This window comes from Opisthocomus hoazin, chromosome 12, assembly GCF_030867145.1.
Source record: "Opisthocomus hoazin isolate bOpiHoa1 chromosome 12, bOpiHoa1.hap1, whole genome shotgun sequence".
Taxonomy (NCBI): Eukaryota; Metazoa; Chordata; class Aves; order Opisthocomiformes; family Opisthocomidae; genus Opisthocomus; species Opisthocomus hoazin.
In genome coordinates, this window is record NC_134425.1 from 16,747,507 (window position 1) to 16,769,327 (window position 21,821).

The 21,821-nt window shown below is 52.9% G+C and overlaps 1 protein-coding gene across 4 annotated transcripts in view; it reads right to left on the reverse strand.

The window, feature by feature from the left end:
* The window catches only part of CSNK2A2 (casein kinase 2 alpha 2), a 28,771-nt gene that overhangs the window by 2,673 nt on the left and 4,277 nt on the right, over positions 1–21,821 (reverse strand). For 3 of the 4 annotated variants that reach the window (XR_012765319.1, XM_075433598.1, XM_075433597.1), the window contains exons 3-11: positions 14,988–15,089; positions 14,092–14,142; positions 7,835–7,894; positions 5,621–5,704; positions 4,377–4,487; positions 4,068–4,169; positions 3,641–3,741; positions 2,795–2,943; positions 2,499–2,592 (exon numbers count right to left, since the gene is read on the reverse strand). Coding sequence is in view for 3 of the 4 variants with exons in the window: in XM_075433598.1 (XP_075289713.1) it covers positions 2,516–2,592; positions 2,795–2,943; positions 3,641–3,741; positions 4,068–4,169; positions 4,377–4,487; positions 5,621–5,704; positions 7,835–7,894; positions 14,092–14,142; positions 14,988–15,089 (837 nt within the window). In the remaining variant the exon portion in view is untranslated. Of the gene's footprint in view, positions 1–1,055; positions 2,593–2,794; positions 2,944–3,640; positions 3,742–4,067; positions 4,170–4,376; positions 4,488–5,620; positions 5,705–7,834; positions 7,895–14,091; positions 14,143–14,987; positions 15,090–21,821 lie in introns of those variants that run through there. The other variant, XM_075433596.1, reaches the window with a different exon arrangement.

Genomic DNA, 21,821 nt, shown 5'->3' on the forward strand with positions numbered 1-21,821 from the left:
GGGAAGAGCATCTCCCTTCCTCCACTCGAGGGTACCGGGAAAGAATTTCTGACTCAGGTTTACAGAACTGATCCTTCCCGAAGCGCCACCTTGAAAGTCCACCATCAGGTTTGGACACCATCGAGCGCTCGCGTACAACAATCAACATTTTGCACCTATCAAAATTCCCACACTGAACCCGTTCTTTTCCCCCAGCCCTCCTCTGCCTTGGCTCTCTGGAAGCTGGGAATGCCAACATGCAAGAGCTGGAAAATGGGCAAGTTGCCCCCATAGCAACTTGGACGGGCCACGAGAAACATCCGCTCCTGCTTCTTCTCAATGGAGAAACGCAACACCTCTTTAAATCAGTTCAGAAATTGCTGTTCAAACCCCAAACCAACCCTGCCAGGATTAGCACAGCTTAAGAGCACGAGAGACCCCCCTGCCCCTAGGGCCGGGCAGCCTGGGGGTCAGGCAGGCGGAGGGACGAAGGGCTGGGAGCTCTCCCCAAAGCCCCCAGCAGCATCTCCAGGGGGGTTAACGTTACTGAGGGCCCGGCGGCACACGGCAGCAGCACCACAGACGGCTCCTCGGCCCCGACACCGATAACCGAGCTTGTGCACCGGTCGCATCCCAGCGTGGGAGGCAAGCAGAGCTCCTCCCCGCTCAGCACATCTCCAGACAGAGCCACCCGCCCAGGCCGAGGAGGCAAGCACGGGGGCACGCAGGCGGAGAACCCCCAGCTCCCAGCCACACTGCAGTGACCCCTCTGACCAACCACGTAACAGACAGCGACCGTGAGCTCGGGCACCGGCCATCTGAGCCCAAGGCACCACGACAGCTGGCTCCCGTGCCGTACCCAAGACCTGGCACCTCCTCCATGGCCCTGGGCGCGGAGACAACCTGCCATAGCAAAACTCTCAGGGCTGACAGCATGAAGAACTGCAACGAAAGACTAAGAGATCCCAAAATACTCAGACAAGAGGGGCTGGAAGAGCCAACCTGACCTCCTCGAGGAGGCAACACCTTCAGCTCTTGCTCCTTCTGGCTCTCCCATAGATTTGAGACGGCAGACGTTCAGATGTATAGATATTTATTGGTTTCAGTGAATTATACAAATGGATTGACCTGCTATCGATGCCAATAGAACTTTATTGGAATATGGAATGTAAACAGATGTTTCAAATAGAAACATTGCAACCTTATAAAAAATTAACTACTTCGACAATGCCGCAGAAGGAAATTCTGTGTTTAGGTGCTGGTGGGAAAACACTATCTCCAGCTTCTAGGTTTGAGTGTCACCAGAACCACTTGATGAAGTTACACACAGAACAAGTAGAGGAGGCAACTGTGAACTGTGGGGCTATAAAGCCATCGAGGGATCTGATGAAAGAACCCGCAAGACGAACCCCCCACCCCCCGCAACAGGATCGGCACCCCAGAATTCAACAAATGGCTGACTTTGTCAAAACACTGCGTGGGATCCCCGGTCCCGGCTCAGCAGCTGCACAGCCCCCTCCCCGGCAGACCACGCCGCTCTTTGCTGGTCCTCCCCCCTCCCCGTGCTCTCCTCCCTGGCCTCCTCTCCACTCCTCCATCCTGCGGTGCTGGATCGAACCGCTCCAGAGCTGCACTCTGGCACCAGTTCTGACGGGAGCCACGTCCTGAGGTACGTGGTTGCACACCTAGCACAAGAAGTCTTGCAACACCGACTTTCCTGAGCTCTCTAGGAAAGTCCGAACAGTCCGTCCCCGCTCCTGCCGCACGAGCAGCCCTCACATTCACCAGTTTCCAAAGCAGGTCTATCGAGTTTCTTCTCAGAGCGAGCCTTTGCCAAACACACCTGGAGGGGGGGATCTCGCCTCGCCCCAGCAACTCGGATCAGTGCCTTCGTTTTAACGCTCCAAACCAATCCCGAGATGCTGCTGGGGTTGCGGGCTGGTTTTTGTTGAACCTCCCCCCTCCCTCCCAACCGCACCCCCCCCCCTCCCCTCCCCGGCATTCGCAAGTGAAACTGGAATTCAAGGGCCAAATTCAAGCCCAGAGTGAGCAGTAGGACTTGGACCTCAAAACAGAGTTGCACCTGCTGACGCACAGCCTGAATTTGGTTCGTCCAGAGTCTACAAGTCCGAAAGGCATGTTTAGAAAGAGGCATGCTAAGGACTGATGGTGGAACGGCCAATTTGTCCCCACCAGCGTGGTGGGGAAGGCTGGACTGAGAAGGAAGAGAAGGATCCATAGAGATGTGAACCAGAAGTCAGTTGTGTTGAGCCCTGGGGATATCACTACACGTTTAGCTCTTGCAAGACCATTTGCCCAGGGCTTTGGTACCACAGGGTTAGAGTTACATTAACCACAACCACCAGAGAGGAACTGAGGTTTATGACACCCCCCCACCAGGGTTAGATTTCTGCCGAGTATCAAGGGGAGGGGAAGGAGCGGGGGGGGGGGTCCTTGGTTCTTTTCCCTTCACTGTGTGACCGAAGGTTTTGCTTTTATTTGTAAACATCTTGAATTACCCGTCGTTTTCCAGTCTTCATCGCGCTGTTGTCAGGCCACTGGAGAGCACAGCATTTTCTGAGCTCGGCTGGGACTGCTCCTTCACCACTGGATCTGCAGCAGACACAGACCAGGCAGGAAGGGGAAACAGCATTTAATAAAGTGGAAGCTCCACCCTGGCAAACCTGTCCAGAGAAACTGCCCTCAAAACACAAAGAGCTGCTCAGGCCTTCGCAGAGCAAGGGAGCCAAAGTTTGCCCCGGCAACCCAAGACCCCCGCCCGTCCCAGCTGCCCCCAGCTTCTCCGCAGACTCACAGAAATAGGGGTGCTCCATCGCCTCCTTGGCGGTCAGCCTCTGTTGATGGTCATATCGCAGGAGCTTGTCCAGGAGGTCTAGGACTTCAGGACTGACCAGGTGTCTGTTCTCACTGTGGATGAAGTTCTCCCAGCGCTTCCGGGAATGCCTGCAAAGGGACCAGCTGCCACTGCCCAGCTCTGCCCAGCAGAGCAGGGCCCAGACGTCCTGGGGGAATCACCTGCCACTATCCACTTCTGAGAAGAGATGGCTGCGACGGACACTGCCTACAGCTCTTCCCACCACAAGCTACTGCTCGGCAAGCACTTGCTGAAGGGGGAAAACCCTCTTATTTAGGTACACAGCTTTGTGGATGTCCTACACCTGGGAAAGGCACTACAACGCACATTCCCCTCTGTCTACAGGGACTAGACAAGAGCATGCAGCAGGCAGGGTGACACCCTCGGGACCAGCAGTGCTCTGGCTTGCCAGCCAGCCTCACAAAAGCTGTCCTCGCTATCCCACCCACCCCTCACCCTGTTCAGAAATCTCACCTGGGAGATTTTGAGCCCCTCAGACCACACTCAACTCCAGCGTCTACATCTCCACTCCTAGGATGTCAGCAAGCAGGAGAAGGAAGAAACAGGGGACGGCTCGTGGATCATGCGAGAGGCAAAAGGAAAGAGCCTGCATTTCAGCGACCTCCTGAGATGACACGAGCAGCCAGATGGGAGGCCTGCACACAGCACTGTGGCCCAGAAGATCAAAGCAGCCCTTGGCTGAGAGTCCTTCGAGGGGCTGGACATCAGTTTATCTCCCTCTCTGTGTTTTAATGAAAAAAAGAAGCATTTCACTTCTCTACTTACTGGCCCAGGATATCGTTGAAGTGTGGGTCCAGTTCTATGTGGTACTTCTTGAGATACCCATACAGCTCATCTGTGCCCAGGACCTTTGCGATGCGAACCAGCTGGAATGAGAGGCAGGGTGAGAGAGAACAGAAGGGAGGCAGGCCACCAGTCTTTCACAGAGGCAGAGCTGCCCAAATCCAAGAGCTCTCCTTCTGGAAACATCCCAGGTGGAAGGAATATCTCCCTTGAAACTTGTTTTTGCAACACGTGCAGAAAACAAGTCTCCTACAGAAGGCAGTGAAGCATAATCCCAGGTGACTTAACGATGCACGCAGCGACATCCTCCCAGCCCGGTGGTCCGATCCCCAGAACCTCCCCATTATACACACAGAGATGCAGCGGTGACAAATGTCTCATGAAATAAGCCAGGTAGCAAATTCTTTACTTGGTCATAATTGTCCTGGCCATGGAAGAAGGGCTCCTTTCGGAAGATCATGCTTGCCAGCATACAGCCTAAACTCCACATGTCTAAGCTGTAGTCATACATCTGAGGGGAGAAAGGAGAAGCTGTCAGAAAAGGCCTGCTCACCACGGCCCGGTTCCCCAAACGCACAGGCAGCCTCGGCCTTTTCGCTTCATAGCCAGCCGCTTTCCAACCCAGGCAATGCCCTGGCAGGCAAAACCAGACAACCCAAGGGTGGCCGAGGTGCAGCCCCAAGCGGTGTCGCTGGCTAGCAAGGAGGCAGACTCTTACTTGGTAGTCCACAAGGAGCTCCGGTCCTTTGAAGTACCTAGAGGCCACACGGACGTTGTATTCCTGAGCTGGATGGTAGAATTCGGCCAGACCCCAGTCTATGAGCCGCAGCTGAACACGCGATAAAGAGACAGAGAGTCAGGAACCTCAGGATGAGCCAGTCAGGAGCAGCCACGTTGGCCAAACCTCCGAATCCCGTGATGCAAGTGCGAAGCTCGGGATGCAGGGAGGTGCTCCAAGGACTGGAGACGCTCCCAGCAGCGCCCTGGCCAGGCTCTTCCCTATTCCCTATCACCAGCTGGTGGGGCAAAGACCAGGTTAGAGAGGTCCTCTGCCTCCTGACTCCAAGCCCATTGTTACTGCTGGGCAACTGGCTCCTTACCAGCACCGCCAGCCACAGCAGACAGGTTTTTTGCTGCATACTAGGGAACAGGCAAAAGCCAGCCGTCTCATCCTGCTGTTTAAAGGGGCTGGAATGCAGGCAGTGTTGATTTTAACTGGGGGCTGAGAGCAGGAAAAGAGGCAGAAGGGGCCCCACCATATCCTGTGAGGCAGACCATCTCCTCTGCAGCCACACGGACAGACGACCTGCTGTGTTACAGAAGGACAGCGGGACGAGTAAGAGATTTCCTCCTCCTTATGAACCTTGCCTTGCCTGTACAGCCACCGCTGATTTGACAGGGAGGGACCTGTGGACCAGCAACTAATTCGCTGCTGCAAATCCCAGGTCCCTGGGGAGACCCAATGAGGTGCAAGTACCGTGACTGGGTGGGGAAGCTCCCTGTGCTGCCTATTTCCATGGTAGCCAGCTGGGTACAAATGTTTCCTCCGCTCTAACTAGCACACCCCAGAAGCGAGGAAGCCACTGCGGGACAAGTAGGCTGTACTATAAGAGGAGCTTATGTTCCCTAGGTAAAAATATCCACATGTTTTGGACAAGGTCACCCTTCTGGCCAGGGCCTCTGCACCCCAGTGCCACCACCCTTTTGGGGATTAATGGCCCAGACCTGCTCCTCTCAGCAAAGAAACTCTGTGTGGCTGGCTGGGAGGCAAGAGCAACCTCCAAGCCATGGACTCCCACTGCAGTGCTCCCCAGGGAGACTTTGGCCATCTCCCAACAGCGGCACAAGTGGAGGGGAGCTGGTAAAGGTGGGTTAAAGGGGTAAGTGCAGCTGCCCAGGCTGCGGGTACAGAGGTGGCAGAGTTTCACGTCTCCCTGCTTGTAAGCCCTGGCGCCACAGTACCTTTTTCTGTTGGTGGTCTATCATGACGTTGTGGGGTTTGACGTCCCTGTGCATGATCCCCATGCTGTGACAGTAATCCAGGGCCTGGCAGACACACGCACATACATTAGACATGTCCGTAACCACAGGCGTAGCATTAACAATGTAAGAGACGGGAGCAGGAGTGGCCTGCTCATGAGGAAGCGCTGCACAAGAAAGAGACATTTTCAGCTCTTATGCTGCATGTGATGAGGTGACAAGCTGGCAACAAGACTGTATTGATCTCCTGTCCTGCTGCAGTCACAGGTCCTGGAACTGTGTCCCCTGCATAGTCTCTGAAGAGCACGATGCAGAGAGGTGTCCCACCTGGTGACAAGCCCAACGCTCCAACCTGGGTCACACTCTCTTCCCCAGGAGGGCATAATTCTTACATGCGTAAAGTTTTGTGGCCTTCCAGTGCAGCTTTCCACCTGTGTCCCAAAACACACTTAAGCTAGAAAGTCACCTCTGCCCTGCTCATTTAAGCCACTCCCACACTTACGAAAGGCAAGTGATGGCATGCGAGGGAGAGCGATGCTGCTTAAAGCTTGCAGGCAGGAGCACACATAAGCTCTCCAGTTCCGTGACCTTGCACCACTTGCCCCCCCCTCCCTGCAGCTATTCCCTTGAGCAAGGGGGTGAGAATGTTGTTTTGGATGGAGATCCATCCATCAACACCTATCAGATGCTCCGAGGTCTCCCGCAGCACGGAAGCAGGGTACAGCCTGCAGTCACTCATTGTCCAAGATGCCAGTGCCAGGGAAGGAAGACCGCCCTTGGGCCCCTGCCGCAGCGGGAAGCACTGGAAGCAACAGCTCCTGTCGCAGCAAGGCCTTGGGGAACATCCCCGCAATGACACGTGGCCTCGCAACCAACAGGAGTCACCGCAAACGGTGGTCCTGGGATCTCCAGCACAGGAGATCTGCAACAGGTTGGACAAACCGCTTCCAGGGACGAAGCTATTCTAGTGTCTTGCTTGTCCCAAGGCTGGATCATCTGAACCTGACCACCCCTTCCATCCTAATCCTGGGCTGCCTCACCTCAGGCTCCCTCTAGCCTTCGTTAGGATGGTCTTTCCCCTGCAGACACGTGCAGCTAGCTTGGGGGTGCAGAGAAGAAAGCCTCCCTCGAGCTCACTAGACCTATTTCAGGAAGTCTCCTGCAGTCACCAAGTCCTGGACCACAAAGGGCTTTCCCCAGCCTATTCCACTCGCTGCCAGAGGCAGGGGACCTGCGAAGTGCCAGCCCAGCAGGCCCTGCTAGGACGTGACACAGCCAAGCTGCTGCTCCAGCAGGTCAGCACAGACCAGCCCTGAGACCAGTCAAAAGCCGTAAGCTCTCCCTAATGCCCTGCTGCCTCCCATGTCCCGCAGCCGGAGACCCCAGAGAGGCAGTGCAGCAGATCTCACAGATCTGCCATACGGCTCCATAAGCATTTCCACGGGGAGGTGCAAGCTAGGCTACGTAAGAGGAGGTATTTAGTGCACTCCTCACCCTTCATCAGAGGGGTAGGGAAAGCCTTGGCTGGGAGGTCTCACAGGAAAAGACCAGTGTCAATCAAAATATAACAGTCAGCATAACCAGTAGCTTCGTTCCCCAAGACCACATCCATGGGGTTCTGTGACCACAGGGCACCAAGCTGCCCAGCTTGTTCTTGAAGTGTCCTAGATCCTCCACCCAGAGACACAGGGGTCTAAGACCAAGTGGGCAGAAGTCACCTTCTGGGGCTGCCTTTAAATACTGCATGAGAAGAAAGCCTGGAGGTGGCAATCAGTCCCTTCCGCTCTCCCTAGCATGAAGACTCCTCTGCTCCACAGCCCTGCAAACGCCTTGTACTGGGTCTGGCTGGGAGGGAGCTGATTTTCCCCATAGCAGCCCAATGGTGCTACAGACACAGGGAGACCAAGCACAGCCCCACCTGGCAACTAAAAATCACAAATGCTTCACGGGGAAAGAAGAGAACCCAGCGAATGAGAGACTCTTTGGAGGCGACCAAAGGTCCCCATTTTGGCTGTAATACCTTACAGCAACAAGCCAGGTAACCAGATCTCTTCCCAAACCTTCCCGTGTTGAGACATGGATTCTACATTGAACACAAGAGAAGTAACTGTTTAGTAGCACTGCCTCGTGAGCCCCGCTACTGCCTCTCTCACTCCTGGTCTCCCCATCCACACTGTCATATGCAATGCCACTCACCTTCAGCAGCTCATACATATAAAACCGAATATCAAAGTCTGTCAAGATCTGGTACAGTTGCTGAAACAGATTTGGGGAGGGGAAACAAACAAACAAACAAACAAAAAGAGAAACAAAAATAAATACTCCAGACTTGGATTAGTTTCTTTTCCTGCACCCCACCTGCCTCCAGTCGCTGACCCCATTGCAGATCCCCTGCGAATGCTGCCGCTCCTTGAGGGCTGTCCTGGTGTCAGACCTCCCAGGGCTACATGCTAGAAAATCCAGACAGGACGCAGGAGCTCCCGTTAAATGCCACTGGGATCGTTCAGACCTGTCACGACTTCTTTCCAGCAGGAGACAGGCAGGCTGTCTGTCCAAGAAGAAGACAGCAAGCCCTTCAGAGCATGCTGGAGTTGGCACAGTTGATCTTGACCCTTCATACTCATGCAAAGTCATCACGGTGACTTGACAACATTGACAACAGCATTCAGAGCAGGCAGGCTGGGAACACATGGGCAAGGTTTCCAAGCGCTCCAGGTGGGGCAGGGAGAGGAAAACGCTAACGTAAAGGAGCATGGGGTGGGGAAGCACAAAGGGTAGAGCCAGCCTCAGAGCTGCGGAGGCTCCCCTCTATCCTAGGATAAAGGCTAATGCAGCTCAACAGCACAGGAACGTTTGTGGGGCCAAGGAGAGCACCGCTCGGATCTCAGTGAAGCGCTTGTTGCCAGCACACGTTTGCCACCCTCCTCTCCTCTGCATCCTTCTGCGGCTACTCACACGAAGTGACAAAGATCCAGTGCGTACTTTAACCTGCACCATGCCACCAGCACCGTCACTGGAGAACTCCTCATCCTGCTGCTCTCCCACGCCAGGTCACAACCAGCCCCAAATTTGCCTTCTGCTCTGTGTCTGTCAGTGGCAGCGGTGCCAGCCCGGCCCCATTGGGCTGTGCTCTCAGCAAGGCGAGACGCCAGGCCAGGCCAGGGCAGGGCATTCACAGGGCAGCAGTACAACCGGACCCCTCTGCCCTTTCTAACGAACAAGGATCATCTCACAGCTCAGTCAAATCACTGATTGCATCAGCACCGGAGCCAGCTGCTCATCACAGGCACCACTTGGCAGCTTCAGGAAAAATCCCAGAGTGAGAGATTGAAATTCACATTCCAAGAAAGCAGCTCTGGCCCCACGTCCCCTCCAGGCCCATACCGAGATCCTCAGGATCCTGCCTCACTTAGGGCCAGCTCCAAACCGCCCCACCACCCCCAGTACTGCTCTGGGAGATCAGTTGACAACATACGACTCTCACTTACACACACAGAGCTTTAACAGCCTCCAGGACACAAGCTGCATTGTATTCTCGTGAGCTAGGATGATCCTAACACTTTGGAGCAACCCGCTGAAGCAGACAAGTGAGCAGGGAGCAAGAAAGACATAGCCAGAAGCTACAGCAGGGATAGATTTCCCGACTCGACTGCACATGGCTCCGATGCAGCAGAGGACTGCCGAGCCCTTCCAGGAGTTTGTTTAAACGGCTTGCTTAGATAACAAACACTATGGGGTGACAGAGATGCTTAAAACATGTCTTTCCGGGTATCACTACCCTGCTCAACCTCACCTGGCAACGTCAAAGCACCTGGGGAAGGACAAGGGCAGGAGAGGCAGTGGCAGAACAAGGCTAGACCCCGTTTTCCCCATTCCCTGGCTCCTTTGCCTGTCACTGCCTGTAAGCGGGGAGGGGATGGCAGGGAGGTTACCAGTGCCTTTCTTCTCAGGCCCACGATGCTGTTGCTTCTCTGACTCACAGCCTTCAGCAGAGGCAGCCGTTGGGCAGTCACCTTCCAACAGACTTCCCTAGCAGAGCTGCCTGTGACACCCTGCACCGCTGACCCTCCGGCTGTGCCAAGGCCAGCAGCGTGGCTAGTAGTGCCCAGGCTCCGCTTGCTGCGAGGAACAATCCCTGCAGGAGCGTGCTTGGCCCCGCTGCAGGCAGCCACTGAAAGCAGGAGGCTCTGAGGGACAGAGCCAAGGTTTCCACTACAAGCGGGTCCTGCACAGCACCTGCCCCAGGAAGGCTTTGACAGTGGGCTCCAAATCCCCTTCGCCCAGCCTAGCAGGGGAGAGCAGACACCTCCTGCACAGACCTGTCCCCTGCTCTGCTCTTACAGCCAGCTCTTTGGAGTAAAACTAAGAGCAACACCACTGCGGGGATCACCCAGACCACGCTGAAACGTCGGCTCAGCTAGATGCCAACGCTCAGGCTCACACAAGGCCTTGGAGACCTGGGCTGGTCTCCTTCCTCCACACGGGGCATGAGGAAAGGCCAAACTCACCCACAGGCAGCCTCCACCCCTCTCCAGCTTTTGGTGATATTTGGGCACACATCACGTAACCAATCGTAAACTAATCCCGTTAGTGCCTGAGGAGGCAGGGACAGGCTTCCCCTCTCCGTGGGGCTGACAGGAGTTAAATGCTTGCTTGTTCTTCTCCCTTGAGTGAGCAACACAGCCGGCTACGTGCACGAAGCAGCATCCGCAAAGCAACAGGGTGGCTGCGAGGAGCTGTCAGAGGAGAGACACTGCTTTGGGGTGCAGGGCATGCAGCAGCGGAAGAAAAGTAAAGAGCTCCCAAAGCACCCCGGCCTTGGCAGCCACGCACGAGATGAGCATCTTTTGCACTTCTGCATTGCCTACCCAGGGCAACAACTATTTTTTAAACTAACCTTGGATGTACAAGGATAAAACACAGACACGCACCTCCCTCACAGCCACTTGGCCTGAAAATTCACTGAGGTGCACGCAAAGCGGAAGATTTGACTCAAAAGCCCTCTGTCCCCACAACTCCAACAGGCTGAACATCCACAAGCAACCTTTCATCACTCACCTTTCTTGCCCACCTCCACTCCTGCAGCTGCAAACCTGCTAATGTGTTTTAAGAATGCAACAGCAAACCCAGCCCAGCACTGCTCCTGGAGACCTGGCTCTACCCCCTTCTTTCCCAAGGGATTTGCCTCTTTGGGGCAATGAAAGGCACAGTACAAGATACGCACACGGACTACACAAAATAGGCTGAAGGACAGGCGTCTCATTTCTAGTTTGAAGCCAATTAGCAAAAGACATTTAATTCCACTGATGGCTGCTCAGTAGACTGCGTGGCTCTGCAGTGCAGCTGTCATTTAGGGCTGATGACCGTGGGTAGCTTGAGTGCTCAAGGATGACAAGTAATACAGCAGGTTGGAAGAGAAACACTAGCCCTGCACACACGCTGCCGTCCTCACACAGCAGAATATGCATTTAGTCTGGCTCCAACCCATCACCCCTGCGAGCATAGGGCTGTCACTTTCAGAAGGGACCCAGCCGGGTAATTTAAGAAATGTAATCAGCTCTAGGGAGGTATCACCTAAGTCTCCTGTTTGTACCGTCATTTAAAAACAGCCAAACCGTGTGGAATACAAGCTTGCGCTTCTGATCCGGAATCGTCCACAGCCGTGGCTTAGGCCCCACAGAACTGCAGCTTCTGCCTGTGCACAGAGAGCCAAGGAAACCCAGCAGCCATTTTCATGGGTGCAAGGACACAAACAGTGTCTTGCCATGTGAATGGGCAAAGGGGCAAAAGTATTAACATTAAGCAAAAAATAATAATGTTGAAGGAAAGAAACTGCCAGAGACAACTAAAGAGACATCCCAGCTTGTGGGCGTCTACTGTCAACAGGACAGAGGAAAATGCAATCCTGCAAAGCGGTCTGCAACCACGTGCTGTACAGAAGCTGCCCTGGGAACCCCCTCACACACCCTGACGGCAATTTGTCAGTGAGATATACGCTACTCATCAGTACTGCTGAATCCAGAAGTCAATGCAGAGATGAGCAGATCAGCAGCAGCCACCTCAACACCGAGAGAAGAGGTCCCTGTTACCAGGATTAGCTCATCTGGCACTTAACTCCAGCAGAATTTGACTGCCCGGGGGAATCAGGACTGTGGAGCAGGGGGCACAATGACAGGGTGCTCTCCAGCTGCTTCACGTATGGAGGTACAGGGCAAGCCAAGACCTCCAACAAGTGGTCTCATCTACTCTGTGTGCCTTCTGCTTGGCAAGGGCGCTTCAGAGCAAGGGAAGAGACACCTTGGCAGCTTCTGTATAGAAGAAGATATCCACAGGCACCCATGAGTAGCAGCAGCTCTGTAATCTGCCAGTTAGCTGTGGCCCCAAGAACCTACCCAAACAGGCAGCAGAGCTCACAGGAGTGTAGCTCAAATAACCCACACGCCCCATACATAGCTAGTGAAATTCAGGTTACAAATAAGCTCCAAACATGAACAGCCAACATGCCCTGGGAGGACACGCTTCTGTTCCCAAGACAAGTTATTCCTGCCTTCTACCAACTGGCATCAAAAGCATCAATACTTTCTGTCTTGGACTCGTACAGCTGTGAATCTGGACTTCCTCGAGGAGCCAGGCTTTCTCCTAGGAGCCTAGAGATGATCTGCTGCAAACTCCTATAGTTGTTTCTAATGCAACAGCCAGAGCTGAGCACTGCTACTTCTGCCGTGGCCAGACCAATGGTGCCTCACTAGCGGCAACAGTGCCTGCGACGGCTCTCGCTACGGCTGGGACCGCTGACCTACCATGTACTCCAAGCCCTGCATTATTCAGTTAAAAGTCCCTGTTGGCGACCAGCCTAAAGTTACCACTTCACGCTCCACTTCGTGAACAGTTTTCAGTTACTGGGTGACATCTTTGATGACAATCTTATCCTCTAAGGACACGACAGAGTGGTGGAATCACATTTTGACTAGGAGATGCACAAAGCGGTCCTCAGCAAAGTGTCCAGCTGCACTACCAACCTATAAGGCATACATTAAAAATTATAACAGATAAACAAATAAATACATGTCTAAATAGAAAGTTAAAAACTTCCAGGATCAGCCTTGCGAAGAGTCTCTGGGTCACCAGGAGAAGCACAGGGGCACGTTCCCAACATATGCTTGAACAGCCTCGCTGATGTCAATGAAGCCCAGACAAACCAAGCCTGCTTTAATTAGCCCTGAAAGGTCACCACATAGCACTCCTCTCACGGCTGTTTACTTGATGGTGGCAACACTCATCTCCCCGCCCATAGCTGCCAAGGCAGACGCTGCTGCAAGTTACTATTATTCTAGCCTCTGCGGTAAGCCTCTACTTGAGATTAAATAGCACTAAGACTACCACCACCAGCACGGCCGCGGCTCTGGCTACGCACAGGGTCCTACGCAGTAGGATTCAACTCGCCAGACCAACCCCAGAGGGACAGAAACAACGCACGCTGCCTCACAGCGTGCAGAGATGCAGGCAAGATGGTCCGTGGGCCAGCTGCCAAGCTGCCTGCTTTCCACCAACGCCAACCCAGGGTCCTTCTCTGGCATTTGGTGTATCTGCTGCAGCTGCATCCTACAAGGCGTGTACCTACATAATGCTCTGGCACAGACAGGAAGAAAAAAGCATTGTCCTGTAACATGGAACGAAAGAGATCTCTGAAAAGAGCAGGAGGGGATGACTGCTGGCTTTCTAACGACAACTGCTCAATTAATTCACCACCACAGACTTAATGACTTTGGGTAAAGATTCACACGGGGGAAACAAAGATACCATGAAAATAGGTGTGGTTGCTAATTACACATCCCTTTTGTGTATCGCAGCCAGAAGCACGTCAGTAGCACAGGCAGTCGTAGCTGCACTCAGACAGAGGAGCCCCATTTCGGGAAGGAGTAACACCACTTGGAGTTCCCCAGAAATCAGAAGAGGCACAGAATATTCTACAGCCTCAGGCAAGCAGAAAAGCTCTTAAGATGTCTTCAAGCCTGCTCAGTCTCCCCGCTCCCAGGCCCACCAGCAGCGGCAGACGCTCTCCAGCCTCTGCCACCCCACAGTCCCCAGGTCTGAAAGAGTCCAGCACAAACCAGTGTCACCTGCTCCATCAACTGCACCGCTGTAAATAGAGCATCGCAGCACAGGGATTAACTTGGGCTGAATATACAGCACAGCAGTACTTACTAAATTGAGAGGGGAGTAAGAGTATCTAACCTGCTAAAATTACTCCTCAAAGTTGGGAGGAGATTCAGCACACAAGCTTTTTATTCTTTCTCTTCTAGAGCCTATTTACATGGGGAAAGCAAGGTGAAGCTGACATAGGTGAAAACTCCAAACTCCCCCCATGGCTCTCGAGGAGTATCTGACAACTCAAGATCGCAGCACTCAACAGAAACAGGAAGCCTCCCCCCTCCACTCTGAGGCAGACTCACCTTAAAATCTGTGTTATTGATGTACTCAAACACCAGAGCAGGGGTCTTTGACTGCAAGAGAGAGAGAAAGAATCATGGTTTAAAACACCCTCTTGACCTTTCTTTGCTCCAAGAGACCCGAGAGAGCTTTTGCTTCCTCCCCAGCTTTCACTGCAGAGAGCCGGGCAGGAGCAGGACAGCGAGAGAGACGCAGCCCTGCTCCCGCAGCGGGCAGAGGCGAGCTCCATGTACGCTCCACGCAGCAAGCACCAACATGGCATTTCGGCCAGCGTTGCTGCTCCCCATGCTGTGGAGCAGAGGCAGCGCCGGGCGAGGCAAACGGTGTCACCGGGACTAAGGCCTCGCATCCATTGCAGGAGGAAGGTCAGCCAGCACTGCCACCGCTACGGCAGTGTCACTTCCCCTCTGTGGCTGCCAGCAAGCTGGGAGTCACGGACCTCAGCCAGCTGCTCGTCAGAGAAAACTTCCTGGGAATGGGGTAATTGTGGCGATGCAGACAAAGGATATGACCTCTGGTCACTGGGCAAGACCGCAAACAGAAGGATGAGAAGTGCTTAATATCCAATTGCCCTGGCAGACACTTCTATTCCAGACGCCAGACAGAAGCTGGAAGGCCACAGACTCTGCTTTCTTACAGAAAATTTGTAGGGCTACAAAACTTCTCCCCCATCAGCCACGGGAAACTCACAGAAGACACAGAAGGAGTGTAAAAGAGTCTGGGGAACGTGGAGAGGAACATGACGCCATCCAAACCAACCCACCTCAGGAGACCCTAACGAGCTGGACACCCTCGCCCCTGGCTGGCACGAAAGCATGGGCAGCACCTAACCCAAGCTGAGAGCAGACGTCGTGCGGCAGCAAGCCCACAACACACACCGTGACACACAGGCACCTACCACCGGATCCTTGACAGTGTCAATCAGATTAATGATGTTGGTGCCACCACGTAGATTCTCCAGAATCTTAACCTCGCGTTTTATCTTCTTTTTCTTCACTGGCTTAAATAGACAAAAGAAATTAGAAGTGAGAGTCCTTTCAGAAATTAACACTGACTTCTGCCACTGATTTTGACTGGATCACATCACCTCCCCTCCTCTCTCTGCTGCCACCCTCACATGGGAACATTTTTAGGTTCAAAGAGGAGACAGACACCTTGCATGGACTCGGATCTCCCTTCTCATGAGTGAAAGCTTTCCACTTATCAGGGGGAAAAAAATCAAACCACCCAGGACAAATATAACTGTGACTCCAGTAACTGTGGTTAAAAGCACCTTGGACTGCTATGTGGAAATCCCAGCACACTCACTCTATGTTATGCATTTAGAGCCACAGGACAAGCATGGTGGACCTCATGCCTCCGCTTTCGTTTACCAGTGCAAAGCAGTTTTTTAGTCCTTAATCACAACTCATTCCCCAACAAGTACTTTAATCCAATGAAATGACAACCTGAGAGTCTCCAACACTGAGACTTCCAGTAGGCTCAGACACTGCTACGCCTATGCGCCTTTCACAACCACCTCAAGAGCACAGACCCAGCTGCACAGCATATCATCGCATCCCTACACCATGATTATTTTTAAAGCCTACAGACATTTGAAACAGTTTTTGACTCCTCCTCAGATCTGCACAGTCCCAGGAACTGCCTTTGCAAAGTAAGCTTTTCTCTGGACATCGCCCTGCGGAGAGTGACAAAGAACAGCTGCTCCCGAGGCCAGGGCTTGGAGGCTGCGTTAGCTTTTACACTCTGCTGATCCAGTGGTTCACTTCAACGCAAGTGAACGATCGTTTCTGCAACTCACCCGCTCCTACGACAACTCCAGCTCCATCCCTGCTTGAAAGCAAAGGCAGCTTGGAGCAGCGAAGAGCTGAGGCTTTTTTAACGAGCCTTTGCTAGTGACCATTGGGGGTCTCACCGGTTGCTAGTCACCGAGTCTAGCAGCCCGTCCTCGCAGAGCTGGAACATCCCCTCCTGCACCACCAGGACCATCGCTGAGATGCAGAGACACCTTGCAGGGGCTGCTCCTCTCCAGACATTCAGCCTTCTAAAACATTCACAGAGTCTGGCGTGGAAGGAGGGGAGTAACAGGGAATGGCAAAGAGGTACGACGCACCTTACCAAAGTGACACACGGTATCAGACGTCTATGTGAAGGACAAGGAGCCACAAGAGCTCAACAGCTTGCGCCCACTGCCTCGCCTCTGTCACGGCCTCCCACTTCGATGATGGCTGCAGAGTGCTGATGGGGCAACTCACACTCCAGTCCCAGGCAAATCCAGGGCAATCACCGGTTTCAGACCCCTCACAGGAATGTACGAGCAGACGGGTTGAAGGAGCAGGAGCTTTTTATATAGTGGGAAAATATGGCGTTTATGTAAGTGATAAAATGTGCTGTCTTTCTAGGCTCTTCAGGTGGCTGAAACCTTCAGATTCGAATCCTGCCCTTCTCCTCTTCCAAGTTAAAAGGCAGGAGGTAGACTTTCATGCCAAAAGATGAGAATCTCAGCCTGAAGCAAAGTGCCAAAAATAACACAGATGCCAGCACTGGGAGCGTCAGCACCTCACAAAGTCCCTGTGGAAGACAGCAGCAAGGCCACTGGAACTGTCAGCCAGAGCTGGAGCAACGCGGGGCAGGGTTTGCTGGGGAGGGGGTGACTGACAGCCCCGGGGCAGTACCCAGACACAGCTGGAGCCGGTGGGAGGTCGGACAGGCAGGGAGAAGCAGCCAGCGCAGGGGGATGGAAACCAGCAGAAGTGAGGGCTACGTTTCCAAACCCAAGAAGAAGATGCTTCATTAGGGACTGATATCATTTATGTCAGCATGGGGACAGACACCACCCTTGCGTCGCCCACATGCACTGCTCTTACCAGAAGGCCACGATGGAATTAGGGGATGTAATCTGGTTACTCTGCCCGTCCAGCGAGGCAGATGCATGCACAAGCTGTTTTCCAAGGAATTTCAAAGCGGGAGCTGAGCCTCTGCTGTCCCGAAAGCGCTCGCTGCACGGCCTGGCTACGAACAGACATGCACCACAGCCCCTCTGCTGTGACACCCGCACCTGACTGGGAGCTGAAACGGTGCCCAAACGCAGCGAAGCAGACCCAAAGCCCACTTTGTAATACATTTTCCTCCGTACTGCAGTTATTTCCAGGGCCTTTTGCATCAGTTAGGTAGGAGAGAATATCCCTCTGAGACTTCCCTTTCTCCTTCCATAGCAACCACCACTCCCACTGGGGCAGAAGACGTTGTCTTCCAGTCACTTCCACGCTTCCACCTTTTTCAGGATGGGAAAATGATGCTCTGCATGATCTCCACCTGAAATCGACCCCTGCCCACAACACACTTCTTAAAAGACACAAGGAGACAGAATCAGCAACTTTTGGAGAAAAGGAGAGAAGAAAGTTGGTCTTTTTTTAACAAACTGCTGCAGATAATCACTAACAGCAGCATCTCCAACAGCATCCGGCAAGTCAAACACCTTGGTGCAAACCACTCCAGCGCACAGCCAGTACTGCACTGGAGCTAACCCTCCACAACCAGGGAACCTCTGCTGACTTCCCCGCTGCCCCCAGACCCCAGCACCGCCGCAGCCACGGGCAACCAGCAGCATATCCTCCAAGCAGCAGGATTAAGTCTGGGTTGCTACAACTGTCTCTCAGAGTCACCCGATCTGTCCCTCCAAGGATGTTGACTCCAAACACACATGGATTAAATGTGAACTAACTGAAGCTATTATAGTCTCCAACCATCTGCCTCTCCCAGCAGGGGTAGCTTCTGAAACACCAGCCCTCGCAGCCAGAGTATTTCAACAGCACTCATTTAAGGCTATTTTATTAAACCAGGCTACGGACAGCGGCATTTCAGGTTGCATTTCCGACAGGGCTCAGTCCCCCTGCCCTGAGAAGGGGATTTCCAGCAGAGGAATGGAGCAGGCACCTACACAAAATGAACTGCTCCTGAGTCTGATCTGCCTGCTTTGCAAGGCAACGTTTTGTACAGGTGCAGACTCCAACTCCATCTATTCCCACGGCAGAGACATTTCAAAGCTTTCCTCCACGCCGGGATTCTCCAGTGACCAGTATGAGTCAAACCATCACTGCGGCCTTTCCCTCCGAGACAGGCTCTGACAGGGTCCCTCCGCTCTATGCAAACACCTATATACATGAAATCTGTAGAAACTCGACAGCTTGGGGACTTCTGTCGCGTTTGGTTGAAATTGGCCAACCAGTGCAAAAACTACTGGGGGGAGGAGGGGGAGAAGTGCTGTCAGACAGCAGCATTGCATAAGGCTTGTTTCCATAGGAAACCGGGCTAAAAGACATGTCTCGGTTTAACCGTGTCTACACAGGGAGGGGTTTAATTACTTCAACTGCAGCAGTACCCTTAGAACAACACGACTGTCTAGCACCAGCCAGTTTTCCAGTTTCCCAGGAAATTGCTTACTTCCTCAGGTAAGCTGGAAGTGAGGTGGCTGTAGATGGTGGAGACAAAACCCACAGTTTGTGGCTGTCCACTATGCTGTCCCCAGAGCAGAGGGACAAGGTGACCTCCAGCCACAGGAGGATGGTCTCTGCTGGACCCGGCAGCTCTCACTTGGCTGTCCCCAGCCAGGCACCCTTTGCTGCAGGTTTCCTGCCCTACCAGTCAGGACCCCCTGAGGGGGCTTCAATCCACTTGAAAGTCAGGCAGAAGAGGCAGTGACAGTGGCCAAGGCCATCCCAACTGCCTTTGCCCAGAGACCGGGGAGCACCACGCAATGCCACCCCCCTGCAGAGGTGAGAACTGGCACGAGATAAGTAGTGCTTTGCAGTCAGGTAGATGCAGAAGAAAACACCTCTCTGAGACCGAGAGACCAGATCCAGGGTCATTTTCCATTAGATCATGTAAACTTGTAAGCAGGGAAGGAGTTCAGCTGCAGCAAACACCAGCTGTGAGAATTAACACTGTTTGCTAAAATAAACCTTTAAATACGAGGCTGCAACCATCGCTTCCTGTCTTAAACAAACAAATGGCTGCCCGGTTAATCATCTTTTTTGCCTGGTTTCTAAAGCAAAGGGAGCACACTCTTCCGTCAGATGCCCGAGTTCCAGTCTTTCCCAACAACCTGGGGACCCATCGCTTGAATTCAAGCGAAGAGAGAAAATCAAATTGCTATCCAAAGTTCTTTGCGCATTTCCACTCCGAGAAAGAGAATCAGTGACCAGGAAGGCATGGGAAATACAAGTTAAATCCAAAGCATAAAATCGTTTTACGCTAGCAAAAAGCAGGCTGCGCACACCCCGTGCCAGTCGGGGAGCACACGTGCTGCTCCAACGGAGTCACGGAAGGTCGGGGCTTTGCTCAGCAGGTGCTTTGAAAAAGAACTGGGGTCAGCACAGCAGGGGAGAAGGTTTAGCAGTCAAAAGACACAAATCCACGAGGAACCAAAGTAATTTATTCCACTACCCTGTAAAGAAAAAAATCTATTCTTTGCTCACCAAACCTGAATAGCCTGGAAACACCACGATGCTTCGTGAATGATCAGGGAAATCTCAACACACAACATCCAGGACCAGCAAAAGGGTCGAGCAGCATCCTTATGACAGGCTTTAAACATTTCAAAGCTGGCACTAGAGGCTCATTCGTCTCCAGCAAGCACTATCGAAAGGATGACAATAATCGGCCTATAAAGCCTGATGCCAATTGCTCAATAGGAAAATTGGCTTCAGAGCAGCAGTGCTTACTTTGCCAGATATCAGCTTGGACACCAAATAATCGTATTCAAAAGAGCTACAAAATCAAGGATCCCCCTTGCGTTAATATTCTGTCAGTTGTTTGCATCTTCCAACTTCCATTATGGGAATTCAAACTTTCCCCAGCTGCTCTTGAATTTTAGTATAGAAGGGGGAAAAAAACCTACCCTGAAACAAATAAAAAAGCAAAAGTGCTTTAGTAAAGTTCGGTAGAGTATGCCGGCACGTGTGTTGAGGGCAGTGCCATTCTTTCCTTCAGAGTGCCCTTCCTCCGCTGACAGCCCATCCCAAAACAGCCCTCCTGGGGCTTCAGGACTGCCCACCGTGCATCAAGACTTCTGCAGCCAGCTAAAAGGGAGACGCCCAGGGACCAAGCCCTGATCCCCACCACCACCATTACAAGAGATGAGAACCATTCATTCTGGCCCTGCCTGAGGCCACTGCAAACAGACACAGTGCCACAGCTCACCAGCTCCTTGGTGCTAGAACAGCCCTGTGAGAGCTATCAGCTGCATCTCCAGGCCTCGAGTCGCCCAGTACCATCTCAGCTCCAAACAAGGCTGGACTCCAGCAGCCAACTGTGCCAAGCTCAGTGTGGGCAACTGGTGTTGAAAAGAGAAGAGCTGTGTGCCCAGGTCTCTTGCAAAAGGGCCCATTTCAAGACTGCCAAAGGAGGAAGCGGGCCAGGGAGAGCTGCTCCAGTGCATGCAAACGCAGGAGGAGCAAGAGACACAGAGAGCTACCAGGAGCAGGCATTGAATGGCTTTGGTGGAAGGTCACTGATGCAGTCAAAAGCTCCAGCCCGAGGGACCAACACCATCCACTCCTACTTCCCTGTGCAATGTCTGCTGCAGCCCAGCACGGGAGTCATTTCAGCCCCCATCTAGAACATGCTGATGTATGTGGGCTCTAAAGCTTTTAGAGACAGAAGAAAAGTCACCAGAGCCAGAGGGCTCTACCTCCCCCAGATGGTTCTCTAACTACTAGAATGAGAGTTTGAGTTCAGCATCAGGAGGAGCTTGCAGCAGTGCCAGGTATGAGCAGCAACTCCAAAGGGTTCACACAGCCCAAAAGGGGGAACAGGGGAAAAACAAAGGCAAAGAGACAAGAATGCACTTGTGAAACCACGTACATGGTTGAAAGTTCCAGTTCATGCACTCAGCAGAGAGGGACAAAAGCCACCAAAGGAGAAAGGGGCTATTTCATCACTACTGCAGAACCTCCATTTCACTGGTCCCTCTTCTTGCAGCTGCGTTCTTCCCCTAACCTCCGCCTGCACATTGTACCTATGCAGATAGTAACCATACAAGGAGACAAAACAGCCTCTTTATGTGATGGGTTCAACACTTCACAGGCAAGCGGAACAGACAAACATGTGCATTTGGAAAGCAGGAGGACTCCTGCACAGAGCCGACCACATGGATGCTGTAACCTCACCTCGAGCAGGCGGTAACCCCTACAGGAGAAAGGGCCGCGAAGGACGCTGTGGTACAGCCGAACCTCACCAATAGCTCTGAGTGCAGGGAACTAACAGCAACATTCTCGCCACAAAGAATCACCCACAGAAGTTACGAGCAATGAGGAAAGTTTATCTTTGGCTTTTAGAGCGACAACTTGCGGTGCTGTTCACAACCCCAGGAACACTGTTACCCAGAACGGAGGATTCACTTTTCAGGCACACAAGAAGACTGGCAGACGCTTTGGAGTTGCATTAGCAGAAAAGCAAAATAAGAAGTTCATCAAAGAGACAGCAGAGAGGCTGCAGACTGACCTCAGTGGTCCAGGAAAAATCTAAATCTGTGTGGTTAGCTATGAGAGAGCAGAGCTGTGCTTTAGACACCTGCATTGGATGCAGATGACACATGACTCCCTGGAAACAAAGACGTCTTAAACTTCCTTTGTACATGGCGAGGAATGTCGGACCTCATCCTGGGAGTCAAACCTCAGCATCAAATTTAAGCAAGACACAAAAGCACATGCAGGACGTCCACACACTCCCT